Source organism: Triplophysa rosa, linkage group LG2 (genome assembly GCF_024868665.1).
Source record: "Triplophysa rosa linkage group LG2, Trosa_1v2, whole genome shotgun sequence".
Classification (NCBI taxonomy): Eukaryota; Metazoa; Chordata; class Actinopteri; order Cypriniformes; family Nemacheilidae; genus Triplophysa; species Triplophysa rosa.
The window spans coordinates 23,429,624-23,454,804 of NC_079891.1; the positions used below are offsets into that span (position 1 = coordinate 23,429,624).

The 25,181-nt window shown below is 38.3% G+C and overlaps 1 protein-coding gene across 2 annotated transcripts in view; it reads right to left on the bottom strand.

Annotated features, from left to right (window-relative positions):
- The window catches only part of atp2a3 (ATPase sarcoplasmic/endoplasmic reticulum Ca2+ transporting 3), a 54,168-nt gene extending 40,636 nt beyond the window's left edge, over nucleotides 1-13,532 (bottom strand). For both annotated transcript variants that reach the window (XM_057356410.1, XM_057356420.1), the window contains exon 1: nucleotides 13,182-13,532. In XM_057356410.1, the coding sequence (XP_057212393.1) occupies nucleotides 13,182-13,299 (118 nt within the window). In that variant the 5' untranslated portion in view covers nucleotides 13,300-13,532. The remainder of the gene's footprint in view (nucleotides 1-13,181) is intronic.
- Nucleotides 13,533-25,181: the final 11,649 nt, after the last annotated feature.

Consider the following 25,181-nt stretch of genomic DNA (forward strand, 5'->3'; position numbering starts at 1 on the left):
CATATTTCTACAGTATAGTGACATATCTTTCTACAGTATAGTGACATTTTTTGACACGAAGTTGTGCACGGAAATATAATATTGACCAATAATAATCAATAAGGTTATTATTAGGTTTCATCTCCACCTGATCAAAAAAAAAAGATAAAATCAATTTCCAAAGCTTCCGTCATACATAATTTTCTGCTAAAGATTCCGCTTTACTCAAAAATGATCACATTACGAAAGTTCAATGCAAGTATTGTTTCATGCACTTTTAAATGCGCAATTCTTGATTAACAGCGGCCACTAGTGTTGTAATATAGATTTGCCACGAATCGCTCAATCCAAACATGACGGTGGCCACCACAGTACAAAAAGAGATTTTGCGGGCATTAAAAAGACTGTAGAATGAGCTGAGACATAAGCTATGTCTTATGTATTACATAAAATAAAAGGTTTGTGGATTTTAAGTATAAAAAGAAGGATAAAAGTCAGGCAGGAGCTAGGACCTGCGCTAATATTATAAAGACTTTCCAGCAGAGACGTGGTAAGACCTACGGTACTAAGGCTTTTAGCAGAGATACTCACAGATATCTATGGAGATACTTTTCAGCAGAGAGACGTTGGAGAGAAAGATCGTCTTAAAATCACCCCCGAGGAGGTTGCTTTGATTCGGATCAGTATGTGTCCAAGATATGTTGTTGTTGTAATATCAGCTGTGACAGAGCAGTTTTGAGCATCATTGTTTATCTGGAACTGCTTTAATATTGTACTCGTCCAGATACTGGAGAGAGAGAGCGCGTTGGAGCTGAAACTGGAGAGCGAGCGAGAGCGTGTTTTACTCTTTTACTCAATGATGATACAAATAAACTTTCAGTTAATCCGCGGGTCATATGCGTTCTGAAATGGAGAGCACGATCCGTACAGATCACGGATCATCCGCGGTCCGTTTCACCACTATACCGCAGTGGAGAGGAAGAGGAAATGCGCGTTGTAGAGTTGTTTGTCTGTTTAGGGCTGCTGTACAAAACATGGCGGCGAAGTCAATGTATGTAGGCCCGCTCTGTATGTAGATATAAACAGCTTATTCTAAGGTATTAGAAACATAATGGTTCATTACGTAAGGTCTTTACACACCTCTGAAGAAATAGTTTTGTATATTATATTGCATTTCCGTCAATAGATCCTCCTAAAAATGCTGTATTGTTCCTTTAAAAGTCAATTTGAATTTTACATGTTCTGAGAAAAATGTGTGTGCAGTGGTGCCCATGCAAAACTCAACACCACAATACCAAGATTCTCTGGGAGGTTTCCAGGGCATTGCTAGATGGCTGCTAAGGTGTTCCGAATGTCACTGCTATGTGGTTCACAGGGTTTTATGGGTGGTTGCTAGGGTTGTCCTTGGTGGCTGTAAGGTGCTTGCTTACCATAGTTAAAAGAGGCCAAGTCTCATTTTGGTTCCTAAATATGGCTCAGGCTCCCCCTAGTATTATCTAGGAGCTTTTTACACCTTAGCAAGCACCACTAAGAGTGCACAAGTTGTTTCATAAAGGACATTTAGGACACATTTAGGACCTATATTCCAAGAACTTCATTTATTATGTGGTCCAAATTGAATACAAAAATCTCCAGGGAGGCTTATCTGGCCATGAAACAGTAGCAGATGGAAAACTAAATGACTATTATGGAATGTAAATTAAAGATTCATATCTTCTGGTTCTGGCTGGCCTCTCAACCATGAAAACAAATTTTAAGAGTTGTTGCTATGACCACTTGGCTCAATGACATTGCTGGAAACAGCATCTCATTGGCTATGGACGTGGCCGATTTCAGCGGAACGTCAATATGCACACAAAATATATACAGAAATCATACTTCAGATTTACACAGGAATCACAACAGCTGCATCTTTCTATAACTCATTGCCAATCACCAATCATCACAACCAATACATCCAAGTTCAACTGTTTAAACTAGGGCTGTCACGATAAACCGACCGACGATAAATATCACGTGATTTATGCACAGCTTTTGAGTGATGTACTGGAAAATGCTGCTGCATCCGAAAGCCAGAGGGCGCTCTCATGCGGAAACTCCAAATACAACTGCAGAAGAACTGCAGAAGAAGACCATAACGCGTTCTAGAATCTAGAAAATGCCTATTGACATCTTTTATCACTGTTACTCAAACCTCATCAGGTATTTTTATGATAATAAAGTATATTTATAATGATCATGTTTGACAGGTGTTGCTTTTTCAAATGCACATTATAAGTGACTCAAACTCGCACTGCTTTTAGATCGAGCAGCATTTCCTACTGATCCCAGAGCCGTGCTTCACGGACAAGCTACGCATTAAAAAAATATTGACACATTGCATATCGCAGCCAGCTCGATTACACTAGGATTTAGTGGTATCGCGATAAATTATCGTGCAGCCCTAGTTTAAACTGAACTGAGTGAAGATCAGCTAAACTTCAATGATAAATTTATGTTAAAGGCAGAAAATAATTCCTTGTTTTAAGCACCATTTACACAGCAGCCATTAAAACAACAGTTACAAGCCTCCTTCGGCTTCTCAAAATAACTTGGAAGAAATTTTAATGTAGTCATGCCAGAGTTATTGACTTCTGCTTCAGACAGTCATCATGGAAACAAGAATGCAAAAACAATTTAAGAGCTAAATTACTGTAAGTGCAACAGGACATTATTATGAATAAATAATCCACTCATCTGTGTATTCTCATCTCTGACATCCAAGAACATATAGTAGGAACATTAAAAAAACACAAAGTGTAAAGCACAAAAGTAATCTGTGTGTGAATATAAACAATACTAAATACATGTGTAGAACCTCATGTTTAATTTTAAGGTGACGTGAAAACATGTCTTCTGGAGCTTACATATTGCATCGCCAATAGTCATGATGTCAATTATCAACTCACAGGGGAAATGAAGGCTTCTGGTTGCTTTATAAATGCAAGTGGCTGTACAGTATGTGGATTTAGGCAACAATATTAGCAGGCCTACAGGTAGCATACTAATGCTATTCTTGTTCATGCCTTTGAGTTTAGTTTATAGTTAATAAGGGTTTTAAAATTTTCAGATCTGGACACTGAGCATCACAAAAGACAGTGATGTACATTCCAGTGGACTCAGGGTCTTGAGGGGTTAAAAATGACACATACCCATAATAACAATGCTAATGTTAACAAACAAAAGTGACCAGTGACCAGTTGGCTTGCTCACCGGGAGACTGCATTTATTCATTTATTTATTCATTTATTTATTAGATATTATTTATTATAATGATCTTGCTTGGTCTATAAACACCATGCACTGTGCTGTGTTTTACCTTTCTGTGTTTTTCTTATTTGCTCCTGTAAAGCTGCTTTGGAACAATGCACATTGTGAAAAGCGCTATATAAATAAAATTGAATTGAATTGAATTGAATTGAACCAACCAAAAGCCATCAAAGCCCACTCTGAATACATGTCCATAACTATGCTTGCATATACTTCCTTCAATTAATATTTAATGTAATTAATGTGTCTACTTCTAGACCTGTTGATATCAAGCAGTTCAAAGCATTGTTATTGGCTGTCTGTAGTATTACATAACACCATTGCTTGATTGCTTCTCTCTAAAGGGGGAAGCTCTGGTCCCACAAAAACTTTCCACTAACACTACAGCTTCACACATCACACTTACTGTACTTCTTTGAGTTTAAAAGAGACCATCTTCATTTCTGCAACAAGTATACAAAAAACATAACTCTATGCTTATTGCTTACTCAAAGGAACAGGATGAAATGAAGAACATCACTCACAAGTAAAATCTAGCAATAAATCCAAGTACAAACACAACATCCAGCTGTGTATGGATAGTATTTACAGTGTTAGCCACAGCGGTTTTACATAAACGTTTACATGCACAACTACATACTATGCAAATAAGCTGTGCTCCTATGACCCACTTACTAACTTTTCTACCAGGCCTTCGCAATAACTAACACATACATTCATACACAATAGACAGACACACAAATATTCTCATTACATTACATCTGTGAAATATAATAGATGTCTTTATCAAAAAGTAAATTCATGTTTCTCCACCTGTGTGAAAACCTTTATTCCGTAAGTCTAGCATTGCTACAACTAGCTCTTTAAGCTAAACTTTGTTAGTTTGATCACAGCAAACCAAGAGAAAATCAAATAAACCTGAGCAGATTATCATTAAAAGCAAACTATGTTAAAGAAAAGATGGGCCACAAGAGACACAACACTCAGAGCTAGACTGAGTCAACCGAGCGGTTCGCCACAAGGAGGTGATGCAGGCAGCAGAAGTGGGAGGTGAGAATGAGAGCTGAGTGACAAGTTAGTAGATCACACAAACAGACAGACACACACACACACCACAAAGCACGGCTGCGACTCTACAAGATGTGCTAATGATAACACTCTAGCCTCCATTTACTTCCTCCTCTCAAACAAGCACGAAAAAGCCTTTATCATAGAAATATAAAAAGGCAATGTGTGATGCTTTTATGTGTCGAGTATGTGTTGGAGTGGTAATCCTTTACGGTAAGTTGATGACGCAGTAATGCAACTTGATACTTCATAAAAACCTCAGTATTTCATTCATGCAGATTTTATAGCATTGTTTCTCATATAAAAGCAGTTTATGCAGTCTAGTTTTAGCACAGGTGAAGCAGCAGCAACAATAAAATGGGTTTAGATGTGATGCTTGGAGCAGTAGTGGTAAATGCACCACTTGCTGGCACAAGGCGTTTTCTGCGGTTTGCACTAGCTAAGGATATTTTCTTGTGGTTATGCTAATACAGCAGGCCTACAGAAAGTGGCTAAGTGTGCTTAAGAGGATGTTGAAACAGTTCATCAATGAAATGTAAACTTGGTGGTTGACATACGAAGTCCTCCTGTACATAATGTGACAGGAAACAAACTCTATACTCGATTATGACAAAAATCGTAATCACGATTATTTTGGCCAATATTGAGATCCCGATTATTTAACACGATTACTCATTAACTTAAAAAAAACTACTTTTTCTTAAACTCGGCTTTTAAACTGTGAATTCAACTGAAAAATAAATGTAAAGAAATAGCACAGCTGAACTGCTGTAAAAGAAAAGGGTGCACTGTGGATTTATACCACAAGAACAGAGAGGATCCTTGCAAAATGGAATGCGGCACAATAATCGTTTTACCTCGATTATTTTGTTTTTGTAATTGCTGAAGGCCAAAATTGACGATTACGATTAATTTTCGATTAATTGCACAGCCCTAATACTAAGTGATATTATGTTAAGCAAGGTCTACAGAAATTGGAAACTCTGTACTTGTTTCATGAACACAACCTCGTAAGGAAGTGAGAAAGTGTCGCACAGGTACAAACTGCTCATGGCATCAGCTGATCGAGCCATAGAAATAACAGTGACGACTAACGAAGTCATCTTGAAATAAGCAAACAGCTCAGCTCAGGGCTTGGAGAGCTGTTTCATTTGCAATGTGACATTTTGGTATTTTGGTCTGTTGTAATTGGGGAGTTCTGACAAGACGGAAATAAAACCATCCAAGCGCAAGACTGCAGTTTCACTCAGATACCAAACAAACACAACTCTCAACTCTGTTTACCTCCAATATGAGACATTTTGAGAGCATCGGGAAACATAAGTGAAAGATAGAAAAACATTGCGAGGGTGTGTGGCTGTGTGTGAGTGGGTGAGGAGCAGCAAGCAGGCGAAAGATGAAAGACCAGTGAAAATGAGAGTTATCAAACCTACAGAAGAGACAATGTAACCAGGGTCCCCTGAGACTGGCCTAAGATCAGCGAACATCTGTCCGGAGTGCACATGACAGCCAGCAGTGTGTACTGTGTACAGTAGCAGTCATCTTCCCCTCTGTTGTGTTAACTGGCAGTATGGCTTAAACAAACACACATGTGCAGTCACTCACAAAAGTGCACTTCAGCAGGGCGCAAAACTCTGCACCACAAAGATCGAAAAACCAAACATCCTCTATATAGAGTCCTTAGATCACAGCTGCGAGTAAACTGCTACTTCCACACGCGTACTGTTTCAACAGTGTAGGAACAGATGTCCAAAGTGTATACATTTATGTATATCTACTGCAGGTTATTGTGACAAGCCTGATACAGCAAAAGAGAAAAGAGATGTGTTGATCCATACAGATGCATCAAGAACACATTTCATTACAAACACTACATAACCACTCATCTTTAATTTAAACAAACATGGATCCTACTGTATCTAACCCTACCACAACAGTTGAGAAATAGGCCCTGCATACACATAACACATTCACTGATGAGTTAACCAACAGTAACAATCCACCACAATTAGAGCAGCCTTTACCATTTGCTATGTGTTAACAGTGTTAAGAGAATAACCTTATTATGAGAATAAAACAGATCAGTCTATCATACTAGCATTAAAAGGAGTCATATGACACGGCTAAAACTAATATTATTGTTTGTTTTAGATGTAATGCAATGTGTATACACAATTTATGGTTAAAACGCTGTGTTTTCCACATACCGTGCATGTTTGTACCTCCTCTTTGCCCCGCCACTCTGAAACGCGCAGATTTTTTACAAAGCCCATCACTCTGAAAAGTGAGGTGTGCTATGATTGGCCAGTTAACCAGTGCATAGTGATTGGTCGAATACTGCAAGTGTGTAACGGAAATGTAACGCCTCTTACCATATTCGGGAACATCATGTTCCCAAGCAATTGTACTGACAGGTGATAAAATGTCATCGGTACTTTCCTTATCAATTCGAGCCCGAATCTGATCCGAAAAATGAAGAAAATGATGCCGATATATCAACTTTGCCAGCACAACTTGAGCAGGATGTAAAGGATTGGTAAGGTTTTTAAAAATTTATTACGTTAAATAGTTAAAAACTATAGTGTAATAAAGCTCAAAAAAACGGAAGGAAGGAGGCGGGAACCGGCGAACATTCAAAACATTTAATCAAAAATAAATACACCAAACATACAAAAGTAACAAGCCGGCAGCCCCTCGCGGACGACTGCCGGCAACACAAACATAAACAAAACTTAGCATTTCTGGGCCCAGTCCTCTCTCGTCGGCAGTCCTGCCGCTCATCCTCTTATGCTCCCGAGCTCCCCCGTGAGGCATGCGCGACCGGTGCGCGTACAGCTGATACTCATTATCACTCACGCCACCGGCCCCGCCTTCCTGCCCCACGGCTCTCATCCCACCTTCCTCGCTACATATAGCTAACTGTTTTACCTTTTATATACGACGTAATAAAGATTTGCCATTAGTTATCAACCAGTGTTACGCCATGTCTCGTCGCGACTCAACAAAGACAATAAACCCCATTATAAACACGACATTTGTTGCCTCTGGTTGGAACATAATTACTGATTATTAGGACTTATGTTGTTTTTTTTCACGTTGCGTGCGTGTCTGCATTTGCAGATCACACAAAGAAACAACATGCGCTACAAACACACGTCAAACTCAACTCGCGTTAGTCTGTAATGAAGTCTTTTACAATGAAAATATACTTACAGGCTGCGAATCTGAAGCACCAGACTGTCCTTGCGAAGTTGTAATGGTTGGAATTGCCCCACTTTTTAACAAAAGCTTTCGTGCACAGCCGGCCTTGATCTCTCCCAGGTTCATGAAGCCATCATCTGTGAAATGCGCTGCACACTTGAATATTCAGATTTTACTGTTCTGGAACAGTATTGTAAATAAAATGTAACCATTCGTTTTTAGTTGTCTCATCTTTTGGAAGGGCAAAAAAAGGCTTTCTTTTCGCAACGAAACACACAGCATCTCCACAACATGGCTGTGGCGACGCTACAATGCAGGGCTCTAGACTCATTTTTCCCACTGGTCGCACTGGTGCGACTCACTTTCTCAGTTGGTCGCACCAATTTATAATTTGGTCGCACCCGTTTTTAGAGTAATCATAATGACCTTGACCATACCATAATGAACTTCTTTCGAGTTATATATTGGCTATGAAATGATCTGACACAAATATAACCTGTCACTCTTCACAATCCTCCTTTGTTGCCCTCACATTAAATTAAATTGAATTAGCTTGCTCAAAACTCAAAAGTAACTCGGAACTAAATTATTATATATAATAAATATATAATAATATACTAAATAAGTACTTTACTACACATTGTCATAAATAATAAATAATAAAAAATCTTACTAATCTTACAGTCTTGTTAAATGGTCTAAACACTAGAGATGCACCGATTGCAATTTTCTTTGCCGATTCCGATTTCCGATTTTATTACAAGTGAAACCTGCCGATTCCGATTTTTGTTGATTCCGATTTTCTATCCACAAACTATAATTGACAGTATACTGTATATAAAACCATATTAACTTTTCTTCAATATACATTTTTTTTATTTTCATTGAATAAATGATTGAACATTACAATTTCCCCAAATTTCCCTAAATTGCAGTTCTCCAAGCTGCATTAAATTACAGAATCTTCTCTTTCCCAAACAACTCTTAAATTGAAGAACTCTGTGACTGAAAAGAAGTACTAATAAGAAAATATAACTTAACATGTCACTTAATTTACCTTTTTCATTTTTGTACTCATCTCACAAAAGTCTAAGATAACAATAAAATACTTCAACTTTATTCTCGTCTGTTTCTGAAACTAACATTGCTTTATTTCAGTTTTTCTGAAATGTAAAATAAATTGTCTTTATCTTGGGTCTGTAGTATTAAAAGAAGTGGGTTGATTTTTGCTGCAACTTCAATAAAAAAGTTAAAAATCTTATGAGTGAATTCTACTCAAAAGATGTATATGTATTTGCAGTTTTTTGTGTTAGTAAAGAACTCAATCAGATATATATCACATATATTGGTTGATTTATTCATTTTTTTATATTTTGGATTTTTAAAAACAAGTAGAAGTCGTGTTGAATGTCATTTTACCTAGGTGAAATGACCACAGTTTTAACGTAAGACAAGGAATCAGGTTGAATGGAATTTACGTTTGTTTTACACAGAGTGAACGACTTCAACATGAGTTTAGCATGTGTCAGAGTTTAGCATGATGCTAATAGCATCACTGTTGGCATACATACCTCATGTAGACGGAGCAGCGAGAGATGAACTACAGTGCACCTTTTTGTCTGTACAGTACATGATGCGTGTGCACACGCGTGCAGTCAGCGGACATGAGAGATGCGCGTCAGTCAGCAGAGACTCGCGGTCCGGTGGACACACAGGCGAGTATAAACAAGCCGTGAAAGACAGGCTGTGCGCGCTCAGGTTTACATGTTTACTTGCGGCTTTGAGTGTACTGGCGGCGTGAGTTCAGTGTAGTGTTTAACATATGAGTTGTTTAAACAAAATGATTCAAATGAGTTCAAATGAGTCATTAGGTCACGAATCGGACATTAGTGGACATTGACGCGCTGTTTGTTTTTCACAGCTGTTAGGACATCACAAAAGATAGAACACGGAAAACACTTCACTGGATAGGATTTTTTCTTTTATGGCAGCTGCATGTGCGGAACACTTGTCAGGGAAGAACGGGCAATATGTTTTTGAGCACATTCACACCCAGCTGTAATTCAAGTAAAACATATTCTCGGAATGCGCCACGTGAAACATGGATTCTGTCTTCCGACATTGCTTTTGATAAACGTGTGAGGGAGAGCGATGTGTTCGACTTCATTAAGCGCCACGCAGAATGATCGGAATATGACATCAATGTTCCGTCAGTGTGCTTTAAAACCATTATGGAGCAGAGTCTGGTCCCGCGACGCTTTTATGCCTTTCGGTCTGCGCAACACCAAATGAAGTCAAAAGCACACCTTAGTTTGGAGACGGGGAGTGCACAAGCTCTCTGCTTTCTCTTTCCTGCACTAATCACAAGCGCTTCATTCACCGCTCATAAATCACATTAAATATTAAGTGTTAAAAAATGTTTGGCGGGGCAACTCCCTGTAAAATTTTACCTCGCACGTTATAAACAAACGATCGCATCACATCTTTTGTTCCGACACTTTAATTTTTGCACGGGCAACTTATAACACACCAAAGACACAGAAAAACACGCATTCGCGCCATATGACCCCTTTAACATGCTAAATTTTATTTCTATTGATGTGGACTGGTTCCCTCAATTTGAGCTCTTTAGCCTGGCAGTTCAACATTGAAGTAATAAGGGCTGCTTATTTTTTTAGGTCATCTTCTAGATGAGCGCAGGCCAAGGTAGATGAAGCAGACTCAAAAAGACTCTTCACACCAACAGCAAGAAAGACAAACATTAAAAACTGATGTAAAAAAACAAACACAACAAAATAAACTTTGCTTTTTTTGTTTTCATTTTAGACTATTTTTTCTTATGGAATGTAAATAGCTCCACAGGAGGTATTGTTTGATCCAAAGTAATGTTTACTGCCATGACAAGTAAAGTAATACAAATGCATTAGATGGCCCGAGCCATAGACTGGGCAGATGAGAGGTTATATTAAAAAAAGAAGATTAGAACCTATTGTACTAGTTAACATGGAGAGCCATTTGTCCAATTAATGGTGTGTGTACTAGTAATATTTCAAAGAATGCAATATTTTAAATATGGATCTTAAAAATAGTTATTTTATCAAGGGTAGAAGAAAAAGGGGTGAGGCTGAATACTGATGTTGAATTTTTGATCCACGATGCGACAGCCAGTGTCAGAATTACCTTTGGAAATAAAACGTGGGAGATAATATACAATAATGATTAATGGCCTAATGGTAAACAAAACCTCCTGTCCTCCTGCATTAACAATGTACCAGCATGTCAAAGAATAATCTCAAAAGGGTTTGGAGCATTTCACTCCCACACATACACAAAACAAATACAGCAGGCTTAAAACAAAAACACACTGCTACACGTAACACACAAACTGCATATAAACAACACTGGGCAAAAACTGAGAACAAAATGCCTAATATCTTCTGAGAATACATGCAAATGAGTTGGGAAAAACAACCGCTAAAAGGCATCACTGTTCATCACACATCGTCTGTCACCTATAAGGTCAACTTAGGATAGCACAACAAAGTATAGCAACATTTTTGGAGTCAAAGCAGTATATTATATGTAAAGAATACAATATTTTAATGTGTACACTAAGTGTGGGCAATAAGGCTACAGAGAAAAGGGTATTCCCTGCGGCATATAGCTGCATGTCAACCAGGAAGTTGACACCTCAAAACGAGAAAGCCACCATCTACAACAAGATGTTACATTTGCCATGAAGTAACTGTTGGCCTCACGGTATGTGACGCATCATTCAACAAAGAGCTGCTGTGAGATCTGTACACAATCACATTACAAAACATATCTCTGGCCAGACACAAACCACCACACTGTTTATTGTATCTGTAATATTTATCTAGCTATGAGATGCAAATCTGATCTATGTATTCTCTTCAGTCTTCCAGAGGAACGTTCTGCAAACTCGTATTAATTGGTAACTTTAGGGTTAATAAGATCATTCTTACACAGCAAAGAAAGTCCACTTAAAGTTGAGTGTTACTGCTGAGTATGTATGTAATGAGTTAATGAGTGTGACGCTTTAACGGACCGAATTGGAAAGTCACAAGACGTTGTGCTTATGCTGCAGAAGAATCTACATGGAGGTCAAATGCAATAAATCCAAAGGGAATTCTTTATTTGCTGATGATTTTCTCTAAGACACAAAGCTGTACTGACTGTTCATGCTGTATCAAATTGTACTTCTGATATTAACAAGAGACAAACAAAAATAATAAAATGTGAATATAAATACATCAATAATGACTGAACTCGAAAAAGAAAAGTCAAATATTTTGATGCACTTTTCACATTTTTCAGCCACTGGATTCTAGCATACTGTGAATAAGATGTGACATGAGAGAAACTTAAATAAAAGAACACAGTGGTGGTGGTCTCTCGGCAGCTGTTTACTACTCTCCCCCACATTACACAAGTGGTCTTCAGCACTTTAAGCCGTTGCAATTACGGAAGTCAGAAAATATAAGTGTTAAAAGTGCAAAAATATATATATATACTGTATATATAATGTCACCACCTTGAAATGTTTTATTTTCCTTGAAATTAAATACAAGCATAAAGTGAACAGAATATACCTGTGCTGCACAGGCTTCTATAACACTGATTTATGGAAAGAAATCAAGTTCTTTTGAGCGTTCTCTGAAACAAACTGTAGTGGGGCAGTGTAACCCGAAGCGTACTGTTTCTCCATGAACATTTTGTCTCAGTGAGGAAGCAGAAAACTGGTTACTCAAGTTCTATAACGCTACTCACCAGTGCACTATCTAGCTCTTTATCTCTTTAAACAATGTTTCCCTTTAGAGGGCAGCTACTCCACAAAAAACATACTGACTACTGTACGCTTTTGAGCCAAAAACTTCTCCAGCTGATAGAGTGTGGGAGCCGATGGTTCAAGGTTACGGGTGGAAATAATTCTGCAGTATATGGAGTCGGACACTTGCATCTCCGTACTGTAAAGCTGCATAATACTGGTGCACAAAGATAACATCACAGAATGGTTTTCCACTCTGAGGCTTACGGCCAGGTACATTACAGAGAGCAAAGCACTTTTGATTTGACTGAATTCAATAAGGGTCATAAAAGAGGATGAATGGAAAATGCAGTGCTCAACAGCCATTATGTTCCATGTCATAAAACAGAGCAGAGCTCACATCTATCATATCAGATAGATATGACTTCATCAATATTTTGTCTGTCACTGGCTTTGTAAAGTAAAAGAAGCTCCTCATAAGCATGCATTGCATCTATCCATGACATCAAAACTGAATAAATAAGACAAAAACAAATCCTGGAAGTCAGAATTATTTATATCATAACGTATGAATGAACAAAGTATGTGGTAACTATTAAGGTTACAAGTTTAAAACTTTAAGAGATGCATAATTTCAAACATCGCGTCAGCAATGTACTACACTGTTCACAGAGCTCGTTTGGTTGTCTTGACCTGTTTCTTATGACTTGTGAGAGATACACAACGCATAACTTTGGAGGAAACGAGCCGGGTTTCACCGGCATGGTGAGTGCATTTCGTTCACCTCACAAACGTTTATATAGACTGACAGGCAAATGCGCGTTAGTTTACTCACCGTTGGGTCCATATTTTTCGAAATTGATTTTTACTTGTTCCAGCGTGAGTCCAGTGTTTTCATTCACACCGAAGTTCGCTAAAACTTCTGGTGCAGATTTAGTGTGGGCGTTTTCCATCTTGAGGAACCGTTTACTACGAGCACTTCAACGGCATGTATTTATCAGCAATTACACCGAGCTTTGAGACGGGCTGTGAAAAGGAACAAATTTCCACCGAGATGCTTTTAGACCGCCAAGCGGAGGTGGTAGTCTGCGCAGACGTCCACCTGCCCCCTCTGCAAGCCGCCGGTTTGAGCCCGTGTACCTCCGTGAGTCCTAAAGCTGCTGTCTGTGTGAGCTCGAGCGATGTGAATGCGCCCGCGCGCTCTCCGCTTCCTCTGAAGGTGCGCGAGGTTCCCGCCTCTTTTTCCGTGAGCTCGAGCGTTGAGCGCCGTTCGTGAGCTCTCATTGGTTCGCTTTACCTGAACGAAGAGAAAGGATCGCGCTCGCGTTACATACAAATATATAAAAAGACGCTGTCGTAACCGAGAACTGCGACGAACCCTTGCATGCCAGGAGAAGAATGAAACGGCAAGTGTGTGTCGTGGATGAGAAGGAAGCTGTCGAGGTGAGTTCCTCACAGCGCGTCATCTGCTGTCAGCTTGTCAAACCGTCACGGTTGAAACTTGTGAGTGCCTCTGATTAATGCACGGTGAACAATTTAACCATTAACGTGCCATTATCTCCAATAAACGTGTCCATACCTGAAAGACCTTAGATATTTAGAAACTGCTGCTGTTGTTATTTGATTATTACACGTCTCGTTGGAATGCTTGATTCTGATTGGCCAGTCGCGAAATTTGCAGGTTCCTTATTCCTAGATAACAACCTCTCAAAACTAATATTACAGGACAACCCGGATTCAGCAAATCATTTTGACAGGTTTTTTTTTGCCAAATGAAATATAAATGTCTTTTAATAACATATATGACATTATATTTACAAATGATTAAACCAAATTGCCTGTTCGTGACATTTGAACTTCGTTTCTGACCTTCAAACCGAAAAATAAACTGCTCTTCCTCGTGGAAGGTCGGCATTCGGTAAAAATGAGTTAAGAAAATATTTAAAATTGACATTTCATGTCCAGTTTTTGCTAATATGGCAAGTAGCCATGTAATAAGTGGGATAATGTACAAGCAGCTGGCTGTTATCGCAAAATAAGCCCCTTCAGTGTGACACAAGACACTCTGCTTCATGTTGGGCATAAAACCATGTTTTTTGGCTTAAGGTTATCATACCGTCAAAATATCATACCGGCCCATGCCTAGTTGACACCACAACCAATAGGATTAAACAGACTGCTTATTGGAAAAAATCACCTGAGATCTACAATCCACGTTGTAAATGTTTTTGTATTGTAATATATCATGATATTCCAAACTTGCTTGTCCACAACAGGTGAAATTTCTATTTTGAAGCAGATTTTTACCTAAATTAATAATATGCTTGCTTAACCATATATAATTTAGCATCTTAAAAAGTTGCAAAAGCTTGGAAGTGAAGCATCATCGCTGCAATGTACTGCACAGCTTGTTGAGATGGATTTAGAACAAGGTGCTCCAGTTCTTTCCTGGCTCATAGTTTCTCCTCAGTCCCTTTGCAAAGTCTATATATAGAAAATATACACTGCTCAACTCATGCTAATACAAGTAATTTTATAGGTTACATCATCTTTGCCTGCAGTGATAGAAGATCTTTGGGAAAATGAGGTAACCAGCAGGTCAAAGTTGACATCCCAAATTTAAAAGGCAGCTCCATCTTGCTTGGCTTTTCACCTCTCAGGTGCTGTGTCATCCGAGCTCCAGGCCCTACCGAGGCTGACTATTACATTTAGTATACATTTGGCAGACACTTATCCACACCAACTTTTCAGTGCATTCAAATATACATTTTAGGAGTGTGTGTTCGGTGAGAGTCAAACCCATGATCTTTGCACCTGTAGTAATGGTGGTGATCAGCATAAGTCATTTAATGTTAAAGTCTGCTAAATGAATTAGCAACACTGTCCTTTTAGAGAATACTGTGGATACCCTACTTTAAATCCCTTACCACTAAACACAATGTGCTCTGATGGTTAATTTTATCACAGAATGGCCCAGGTCCCTCCATCTATCCAGGTCATAATCAGCTTCCACTCCTGAACAGGAGCTGTGTTTAGACACAGGCTTTTTGCACTAATCTAGTACCAGCTTCAACCTCACATCATTATGTTCAGCTCAGACAGTACATAAAGGGCAACAGGTCCTGTACCCAATAATGATGCTTTTAGAAGTTGCAATTATATCTAGCTTTTCATAGACAAGGCTTCAGTCGTCTTTGATCATCATCATCCTGCACTGGTTTTAAGTAGTCAAACCACTTTCTGCACTTGATCAATTTAGTCCAAATATTGACTCCATCCCTGACTGCTCATGGAGTAGGAGGTCTCCATGGGTTAAGACAGTGGCTTGAGGCAGCACGCTAATGCAAATTGATGGATCAGATTGCCTTGTTGGAAAGGAATGTTAATATGACATCACTGGCATCAGTTGCCACTTCCTATTTCTTATATAGACAGGTTAAGCATTAGGGTGTGATACTTCTTGTTCAGGCCTCATGTCTAAAATGACTCAGCATGAAGCTGCATAAAGCTTGTCTTCTCCACAGTTGCAATGTACAGTAAAAGAAAACTAACATTTTTTTGTGTTTGGCCAAAAGTTTGATTTAGCCAGTTCATTTGACCACATAATTACAGCACGGATACTAGAATCACAATGCTGGTTAGCACAACTCCGCTGTTACACGACAGTATATAAAGTCAATCAAGCTAACCCTCTCGTAAAAAGAGCAAAAAAAAGGGAAACCGTTGAATGCCAAAGTTTTTATAGAAAGGAAATCCTTCCCCCTTTCCCCTACCACACTGGTATACAATGGATGTCTGTGCAATTTACAGTTTCAGACACACCAAATTTTCCACTCAGGTTTGTGAGACTCCCAGCTGCATTTGCCTTCAACCCTGGCTGATCTCACCATCACTTTACATTATGGAAATCAGTCCAGACCCAAATAGGTGAGATAGCTTAATGTTTTTTTACCATTCTGGACACACAGTACTGTCGTTTCAATCAAGAGTGATGCATTTCTCTGTATCTATGTAATAATGTAAGTTGTCATTCATTTTAAAGATGGAATATGCATAATATTGGCAAAATATTTTGTGAAGGTAAAATAATCTGTAACAATTGACATCATTTTAAATCAACATCGAGGACATTTTAAGCTTGTCATCTGTGATGCTGATTGAAATCAGCCGCTCTGATGTTTGCTTGAGGCACAGGACTGCGGTTCCTTCATTGACTTTGACTCAAGGAGATCTGGAGTGAGACTAATCCCCAGACTGCAGCAGCTGCACCTGACAGACAGAGAGAGAGAGAGAGAGAGAGATACAGAGACTGTGCCCATTCTAGCATCCCCTACACCTTTCTATAAAAACCCTGCACTCCTTTCTCCCTCTCTCTTGTTGCCTCTCTCTTACCTTTTCCCATCTCCTTTTCTGTCACACAGACTCCAAGTGCATCACATGTGATGCGGCAGTCATTTCACAGGATGGTATCAGGGGATGCCGTCTGCCTGAGGGGAATAAAAGATGAAAGTGGGGAAACGGGGGGGGGGGTCTGAGGGGGGAGAAAAAGATATGGAGGGAGAGGGAGACAGACATTTTTTTGTCAATAGTTATGGTTGATCTGCACATATTCAGTCGTCTTTGTGCATGTCAGCCAATCAGATCACAAAACCTGAGACTTATTTTAAGAATTTACAGTACAGAAAGAGAAACTGTAAGGATTCATAAACATGGTATTCACTGACATTTCCAAAATATCTTTAAACGTCTTGTGCAAGTATGAAAATTGAGTGCATTTTCAAATGCTTTAGAAATAATAAAACATGCATACGCAATGCATTAGATATCTTCATCATCCTTTTTTTTGCTCACATAGGGGAGTGACATCTCAGTGCTTTGCTAATCTTCATCTATCAGTCATTTCCTAATGGAATCTAACCGTCTATAATGAGCCAATTACTATGCCGTAAAATTTGTTGACTGTTCAGATGACTGTCATGGCCTGTACCAGTGACACTATAACTTATGCCCTGCTTTCTTTGTGAATCATCAAAAATATTTCTATTTTTAAGTGACATTTTTTCCCACAACTGTAGCACTAGCTATTTTATGAAACCGTTTTATGAAAAATGAACACATTTAAATTGTGCACCACCAAACACACATATTCACACTGATTTCATTCCAAAGCTTAAGTGTGAGAAATCATGCATACAGAACCTTGGGTGTTACTCGTCAAAGTAATTATCCTCCTAGAGGTGAATCAATAAGCATCTAAATACAGACAACCTTCAGTGAGTTCTATTCCATAACATGATGTTTGGTTGACATGATCTGTATTTTTTGTGTAACATAATGAAATTTTTATGGTAACTTAACTTCTCACAGTGTCTCCATTGATCTGAAAAACAAGACATTAAAGTGATATTTCACCCAAAAATAATAAATTGTGTCATCATTTACTCACCCTCTTGTCATTTCAAACCTGTATGACTTTCTTTCTTCCAGAACACAAAAGAAGATATTTAGAAAAATGTTGCTAACTGGACCCTATTCACTTGCATTAGTTTTGTGTCCATACAATAGAAGTGAACGAATGAGACGTGTATACAGCGCTTTATCGTGTATTGCTGTACACCCAATGCACTTTAGGATCATATGAGGGGGTCTCTCCTCAACCACCACCAGTGTGCAGCATCCACCTGGATGATGCGACGGCAGCCCCAGTTCAACGGTGCCAGTGCGTTCACCACACAGAGAGATAGAGCCAATTCGGTGGAAAAATGGGGTTCAGTGCTGTTCGGTTACCAACTTTCTTCAAATGGTTTGAAATGACAAGAGGGTGAGTAAATCACTTTAACTGGTCATTTATTAAATCATGGTGGTCTAGGTTTTTAAGGCATAAAATGTATACTTTAAAAGTATAAATTTAAGGCATAAAAGCTTTATACAAGCTTTTAATTGATTGAATCCTCTATTTTGTAGCACTTTGAGATTTCTGTAAATATAAAGTGCGCTACAAATAAAATGTATTATTATTATTATTAAAATGTAAAGGTAACACTACTAAATGACAAAAAATAACTCAGATCAATTTTGTGATGCAAGCTTAACCTTTTCGTCCATTTCACTTGTGATGTTCTATAACAAATATAAATATAAACAAATATAAAAAATATAAATTAAAGATTAGGCAGAGGGGGGAAACAGTTTGACTCAGTGAGAGAAAAGAAGATGAAAGTAAAATAATGAACTAGATTGTAAGAGAAACATGAGAGGAAGAAAAAAGTTACCACCAAGCCCAGGTAAAATCAGGAGAGAAGAAAAGTGTGAATTAAAGTGCAGATAGAAAGAGAAGGATTGAATAGGAGCTGGTGTCATTGATAGCTAAGCTCCTCTGTACAGAAGGGTCCCATGGTAAAGAAAGGGCTTAGGTAGATATTGATTTTGAGAGCAGGCTGGTCTTGATTTACAAAGCCAAGGCTGCTTAAGCTGGACAGTGTTTTTTTAATAAACTCCAAACTGCACTACCAGTTACAGGAAGGATGAGGGGCCTTTTAGAAACAGAGAGGGAGACCAGATGCAGCATAGTTCTATATCTGAATATAACCTATAAACAAATGTAACAAATTTGAATGAATCATTTTAGAGTGCATGCATAATACAATTTATAATCAATCCCATTTGAGACATAATAGAAAAACCTAAACCATTTTGCCCAATAGAGAAGTCATCAGTTTATGTCACAAAGCTTCAGAGAGTGGGACTTAAAGGAAACAGATCTGACTCTCTAATTAGCTGCCCTATGAGAAGAGCATGCTCAACTGATCTTGAAGTTCCCCTTGATAAAGTACCCAAAGGAGAGATCATGTCCAAGTGATTAGTGTATCTCATGGCCTTATAACCAGTCTACACCTTTGTCAATCTATTGCCAGCTTGTATGGCTCAAAGTTCTCTGTGCTTCCTCTTAAAAAGCCTCTAATCCACTCTAAAAATTGTTTCAACCCAGAATGCTGGGTTGTTTTAACCCATTGTAGGGTCAAATAAAAACCATTCAAAAAGGGTTCCCTTTTTGACCCAATGCTGGGTTGAAAATAACCCATAGTGTCTATTTTTAATTTCCTCCAGTCATTTTTTTCTCCCTCTTTCTATTTCATCTTCCAGTCTCTCGCTGAGGTGCATTTCTAATGTTTGTGTCAAACTTTTTGGTAAAAAATCATAATAAAGCCTGTTTACAACTGTCATTCATTTAACCCTTTAAAGGTCCAGTGTATGAAATCTAGTGGTGAGGTTGTGAATTACAACCAATGGTTCACTCCACCCTTCCCTTTCAAAGCACTACGGTGGCTGACACAGAACAAAGATGTCGTCACGTTTTCATTTCTTTGCCGGTGGAGATAACGAATAAACATGCTCTGTAGAGCAGTTTGTCCGTTTAGGGCTACTGTAGAAACAACATGGCGAATTTCATGCAAGGGGACCCGCGGTGTATGTAGTCTAGCTCATTCTAAGGTAATAAAAACATAACTCTTCATTTTGTAGGGTCTTTATACACCTCCGAAGACATATTTGTGTATATTATATTGCATTTATGTCAATAGATTCTTCAAAAAAATACACACTGGATCTTTAAGGCATAGAGCTGTTTCTTGCATATGTATGGGTTTTGATGCCATAACTGTATATAAATCATCCTATACACTGTCACCTCTTCAGATGTCTAGAAGTGCAAATGAAAAGTGAAAGATGCTATTGACAGAGGATTTTTTCTGTTAAATATATATAGTTACAGTACACATGTTTCAATTTAATGTATACAATTTGATATATCTCAGTTAAGTAAATAATATATCTTCATGAGTAAGAGAATGGTTTGGAAACAGAGGAGATCTAGAGAGTTAGATATGAAACATCTCAGACGGATGTGAATTCTATCCAGAGGAGGTTCTGGTCCTCTGGGATGTGTCATTTTCTTGGCTGTTTGACCTTTTTTTAAAAATGGTATCTGACCGAGGCCTATGCTGGGATGGGAGATTGAAAAACGAAATGAAAAGTGTGCTACAGTGTTTTAGGAAAATGAGAAGCCCTTGAGCTGTTTCTCTGGGACAGAGTGCAGTGTTATGACTGCAATTTTTTTTGTTTTAATAAAATTAGCAATATGTCTAAAATATCTACAGCATTTGCAGATGTCTCTAATATAACATTATAGTATTCCCTAAACAAATCAGCCATCACATAAAATTATATAATACTGGAGGGGTAAAGTGTACTTTATTTCTGAACCTAGATTGATATCACTTCAGATTAATTTTGTTTGTTCCCAATATAACCTTGAGAACAAATTCATATGACATTAGTAGCTTACCAAAGAAGGAACATTAAAACTAGAAAGAAACACTTTGGGAGAGGAAGTATTTTGAAGGTCAGAAGTAAGCAGAAGGCCCAGACCACTTTTCGTTTCTCAGTGGTCTGACAGTGTATTTTATATATTGGTGCAGAGAGGAAATGAACAGCCCTCCCTTCACACCTTATATCAACAGGAACTTTTTTTGTCGTACTGGTCTTTGAAATGCTTCTCTGCACAGAGAAACAGAAATCTGAAGAAAAACACACATAAACAGCAGCAATATTTTTTCCTCTTTGCTGACATGAGCTGTCAGACCGATGATGCAATTTTTACATGGCTGTTGTTGCACAAATTTCCTGTCATCAGAATGCAGACTCATCTTTATGGTGCAAATAAGTGACCTATCAATCAATGTCAAAGCCAACCCAAGCTTTCTGACAAACCTCAGGAGTTCACCTGCATAATGTATGCAGAGTGATCCGATACATTTGAAACAATTGCAAAAAAAAGCAACTCCTCAGATGTAAATCCCATATAGAGAACCAGTGGTCAGTCCTCAAAAAGTGAGTGGACAAGCAGAAGCCCAAAAATTATGATAATCTCAGAGCACTAATAAGGCAAGAAATGTTCTCCATCAGTCAGGATTTGGCCCATGAAGCTAATATCCAGCATGCCAGAGCGAATTGCAGAGGTTGTGAAAAACAAGGCTCAAGACTGTAAATATTGACACTTTGCATACATATGTTTTGCCAATAAACGCCTTTAAAACTGAAGATATGCTAGTTTAAGATATCCATTATACCATAGAAACATGTGGAAAATAATCTACAAATACAGAAGCAGCAAACTTTGCAAAACACAAAATTTATGTCACTGCCAATACTTTTGGCCACGACTGTACATAGTTGTAAAAAATGACAGCTGGATAAGGACAGATGTAATGTTCTGGCTGTAATGTCTGTAGTGGAAAGGTTAATCTGAACTAAACTTGGTAGGAGTTCTTCATTGGAAGTAAATAAAAGGGAAATTGAATTTCACAAAGTAAAATGCTATGAATTCAAATTCTCTTTAAGAACTCCTTGAAGGGGTGTGGAACTAAAATAAAAAATAATCAATCAGAAATGCATAATCAGTTAAGCAAAACATTTTGGGGTTAAATATGGACAACCCAACATTTTTTAGAATGTGCAACCAATTCTCCAAGTCCCCATGTGGTGAAAATTAAGTTTTTAATGTTGTTTATATATGTGGTGTTTTAATGTGCTTTAAAGTGGCAGTCCGTAAGAATGGCCTCTTTGTCGCCATCTCAGTTTGTAATTGCTACTGCAAGTTATGTGCGGAGGTATTTTCTTTACGTGAGTTGTGATTCGGCACTGCTCAACTGTGCGGATGAGTGTGATTGCATATTCATGAATTCCGGTTTAATAAATGAAGCAAGGGTGTAGAGTTACATTTAAAGTCCTGAAACTCCTTGGAATGCGCAGCATTATTTGATGTGTTGACGTAATTTCAAGTGAAAAATGCAGAGAGCGCGAGACATATCGAGTGGCCCTGCCCCCTTTTAAAATAACCAATAGCGTTTCGTTTACGGCAGTGTCAGCCTGTCAAAGCTGCATTTAACTGCGATGTCCAATCTCTTCCATAGAACCTTAATGTACAACAATCTGTGTAGACTTTAAACGGGTCAGATATGTTTTGTTTTATGATTTGCGCATATGATCGATGCATATGATCAGCTCTGTGCTATCGTGTCTCTGAACCAGAGGACACTCATGTGCAACCGCTCGTGTGACACTGATGCGAAATTAAGACTTTAATGTTAATGGTTACACTGTCTGGATCATCCCATATCTCCCATTTAGTATTATGCATCATTCACCATGTAGGACATAATAAATGTGTGAACAAGTAGCTGATTTGAGGCGCCGCTTCCACAGCTCTTATAGTAAAGGGGCGGGACTCTTCCAAATCTAATATGGATTTGATTGGACAAGAACTTTGACGAGAGGCTGAAAGTGTAGCGTGATGTCATGGATTTTCTAGATTTTTTTGAGCGTGCATGCCAGACTGTCAGTTTTGAACGCTTATATCTTCTAAATGTGAATTTTTTCAGCGCGTAGGAGCATATCAGTTTATTGACGTCCTTAAGACTAATTTATTTTTAATAAAAGGAACAATTTTTCATTTTGATTTTACTGAGGCTTTAAGTCATTTTAAGGCATGAAGAAATGATCATCACAGGAAAAAACTTTTACATATGTTATTTTAATGCTTAAAGATTTTTTGAGTTTTAAAGAGTTTTAAGTGATAAAATTATCGAATGCAGTGAGACTTTAACGTCATTACATCATTTCTTCTACATCTGCAGACATTTGTTTATGCTCAACGGCCACAGAGCTCCTCCCAGTCCCAGAGAGGATGTGTTTCTCTGCAAACAGGATTCAAGATACAAAATCAAACAAAACATTAATGCAAAACTACTGTGAACAGAAGCCGAGACCAGCAAATATATTCATGCACTATGACATTGACAATAGTATTTTACTCAGTATGTCACAGCACAAGAGTTATATTCAGTAAAAACAATTCAGTTAATTTATTATTTATTAAAAACAAGACTAGAACAAACATTTACAGTATAAAAAATTATAGGAAAGAGTATGATATTCTCAGATGGTACCACGAAACAATAAACTAGTCACATGTCCTCATAAAGATTTACATTAGTAGTTTAAGTCCTTATGAAGACAAAATTGAACACCAAATGTGTGGAATTTTAAAAGTGTGGAATTTACACACATTTTTAAATTTCAGTTTTGTCAACGTTAGTTATGCTAATATAAAAGATGCATTTTTAACCTGTGGTCTCAGATTGTGACTCATTCATTATTTGAGATATATGGACAGCGGACAGCAGGGATGAGAGGAGTCATCGCTCTGCTCTACTTACAGCTAAAGTACAACATCTACTGCAAAAAAAGAAGGAGGTGTTCATATCAGTCAGCATTATTACCACTGCAGTACGTCAGGAAACCTTGTGTTGTCTTTTTAGTCATGATTCTTGAGGAACCGTTAGCTCATGAATTTCAGCATTCATTCAATCTGACAAGGCTCGAAAGGATTATGCCAAAATCTGTCACTGGATAAATTTAAAAGCCAGTAAAACCGCGGCTAACACTGTTAACACATTTTAAGCTTTTAGTTCTGTAAGGAACTATTCAATAAGGAACAGTTCACTCCTAAATGAAATCCTGTCATCATTTACTTGCTTTAATGTTGTTCAAAACCCATATGTCTACTTTAATTCTTCTGTGGTTCATTATAATGGCTGATAGTTATTCCCCATTCACTTTCATTTTACTGATAAAAGCAGCATCGTCACATCTGTGTCACACAAAGAAATACATGTTGTTATGGGTTTGGAAGAAAGCAAGAGTGAGTGAATATCAACAGAACTTTCATTTTTGAGTGAATTATTGTATAGCATTAAAGTTTCTTCTGAAGTTTACACCATTTGTACAGGACAAACCCAAATTCCCGAGTACTGACTACCTCCCCCATTCTGTTATGCATCATGATTTTCATGATCTGATTTATTCCCACAATGTTCTTTCACATAACTGTCTCCTGTTCTACAGTCAACTAGCTTTTTTGCTGCCCTCAGCGTTCTGCACTTGGCATTGGTAGCAGCAGGTGCTTAGTGCGGCATGACATGGAGAAGTTATTCAGGTCCAAACCACAAAACAACAGCACTAACCGCTAAGCCGCTGAAGTTGCAGGCCCAGTTTTTGTATTTCAAGCCTTATATTTCGAAGTGTCTCTATTGTGGCAGGGGGACGCATCCTGATAGCAGGGAATGTTAAATAAGGTTTCCTCCATCTTCTATTAGATTGAAAGTTCATGCATGTCTTAAAGGGATAGTTCACCCCAAAATTAAAATTCTGTCATCATTTACTCACTCTCTTGTCATGTCAAACCTGAATGACTTTATTTCTTTCGCAGAACACAAGATCTTTTGAAGAACGTTGGTAACTGAACAGCGCCTGCACCAATTTGCTTCTATTGTAATGACACAAAACCAATGCAAGTGAATGGGTGCCACCTTTTTACCCCAAAACAAGAAGGTTTAGTGTTTTCGGAGTCTTCTCTATGCTAAATTGCACTGAGGGGAAGTAAAGCGTTCCTTTAAATGTGCAGTGGTACTCACTGTTTCCCATCATTTAAGAGGAGAATGAACTCAGAATAAAAGAGAGGGAGAGATGTTACACTTCACACACATTCACACTGTGGTGATAAGGGGTGATCAATCTCCATCATCACAGTCGTTCACTGAAACAGGCATCAAACAGTGCGTCATTCTCACGCCTCATTTGGAACATCACATCATCCTGTCCGTTTTTTCCTCCTCTGTTCTCATCTCCTTCCCTCTGATGTCTCTCCTCACCTTTCCTCTCACTCTTCACCTCTCACATCACTCCTCTCCAGCGTTGCACATCCTGCTGGCTTCTC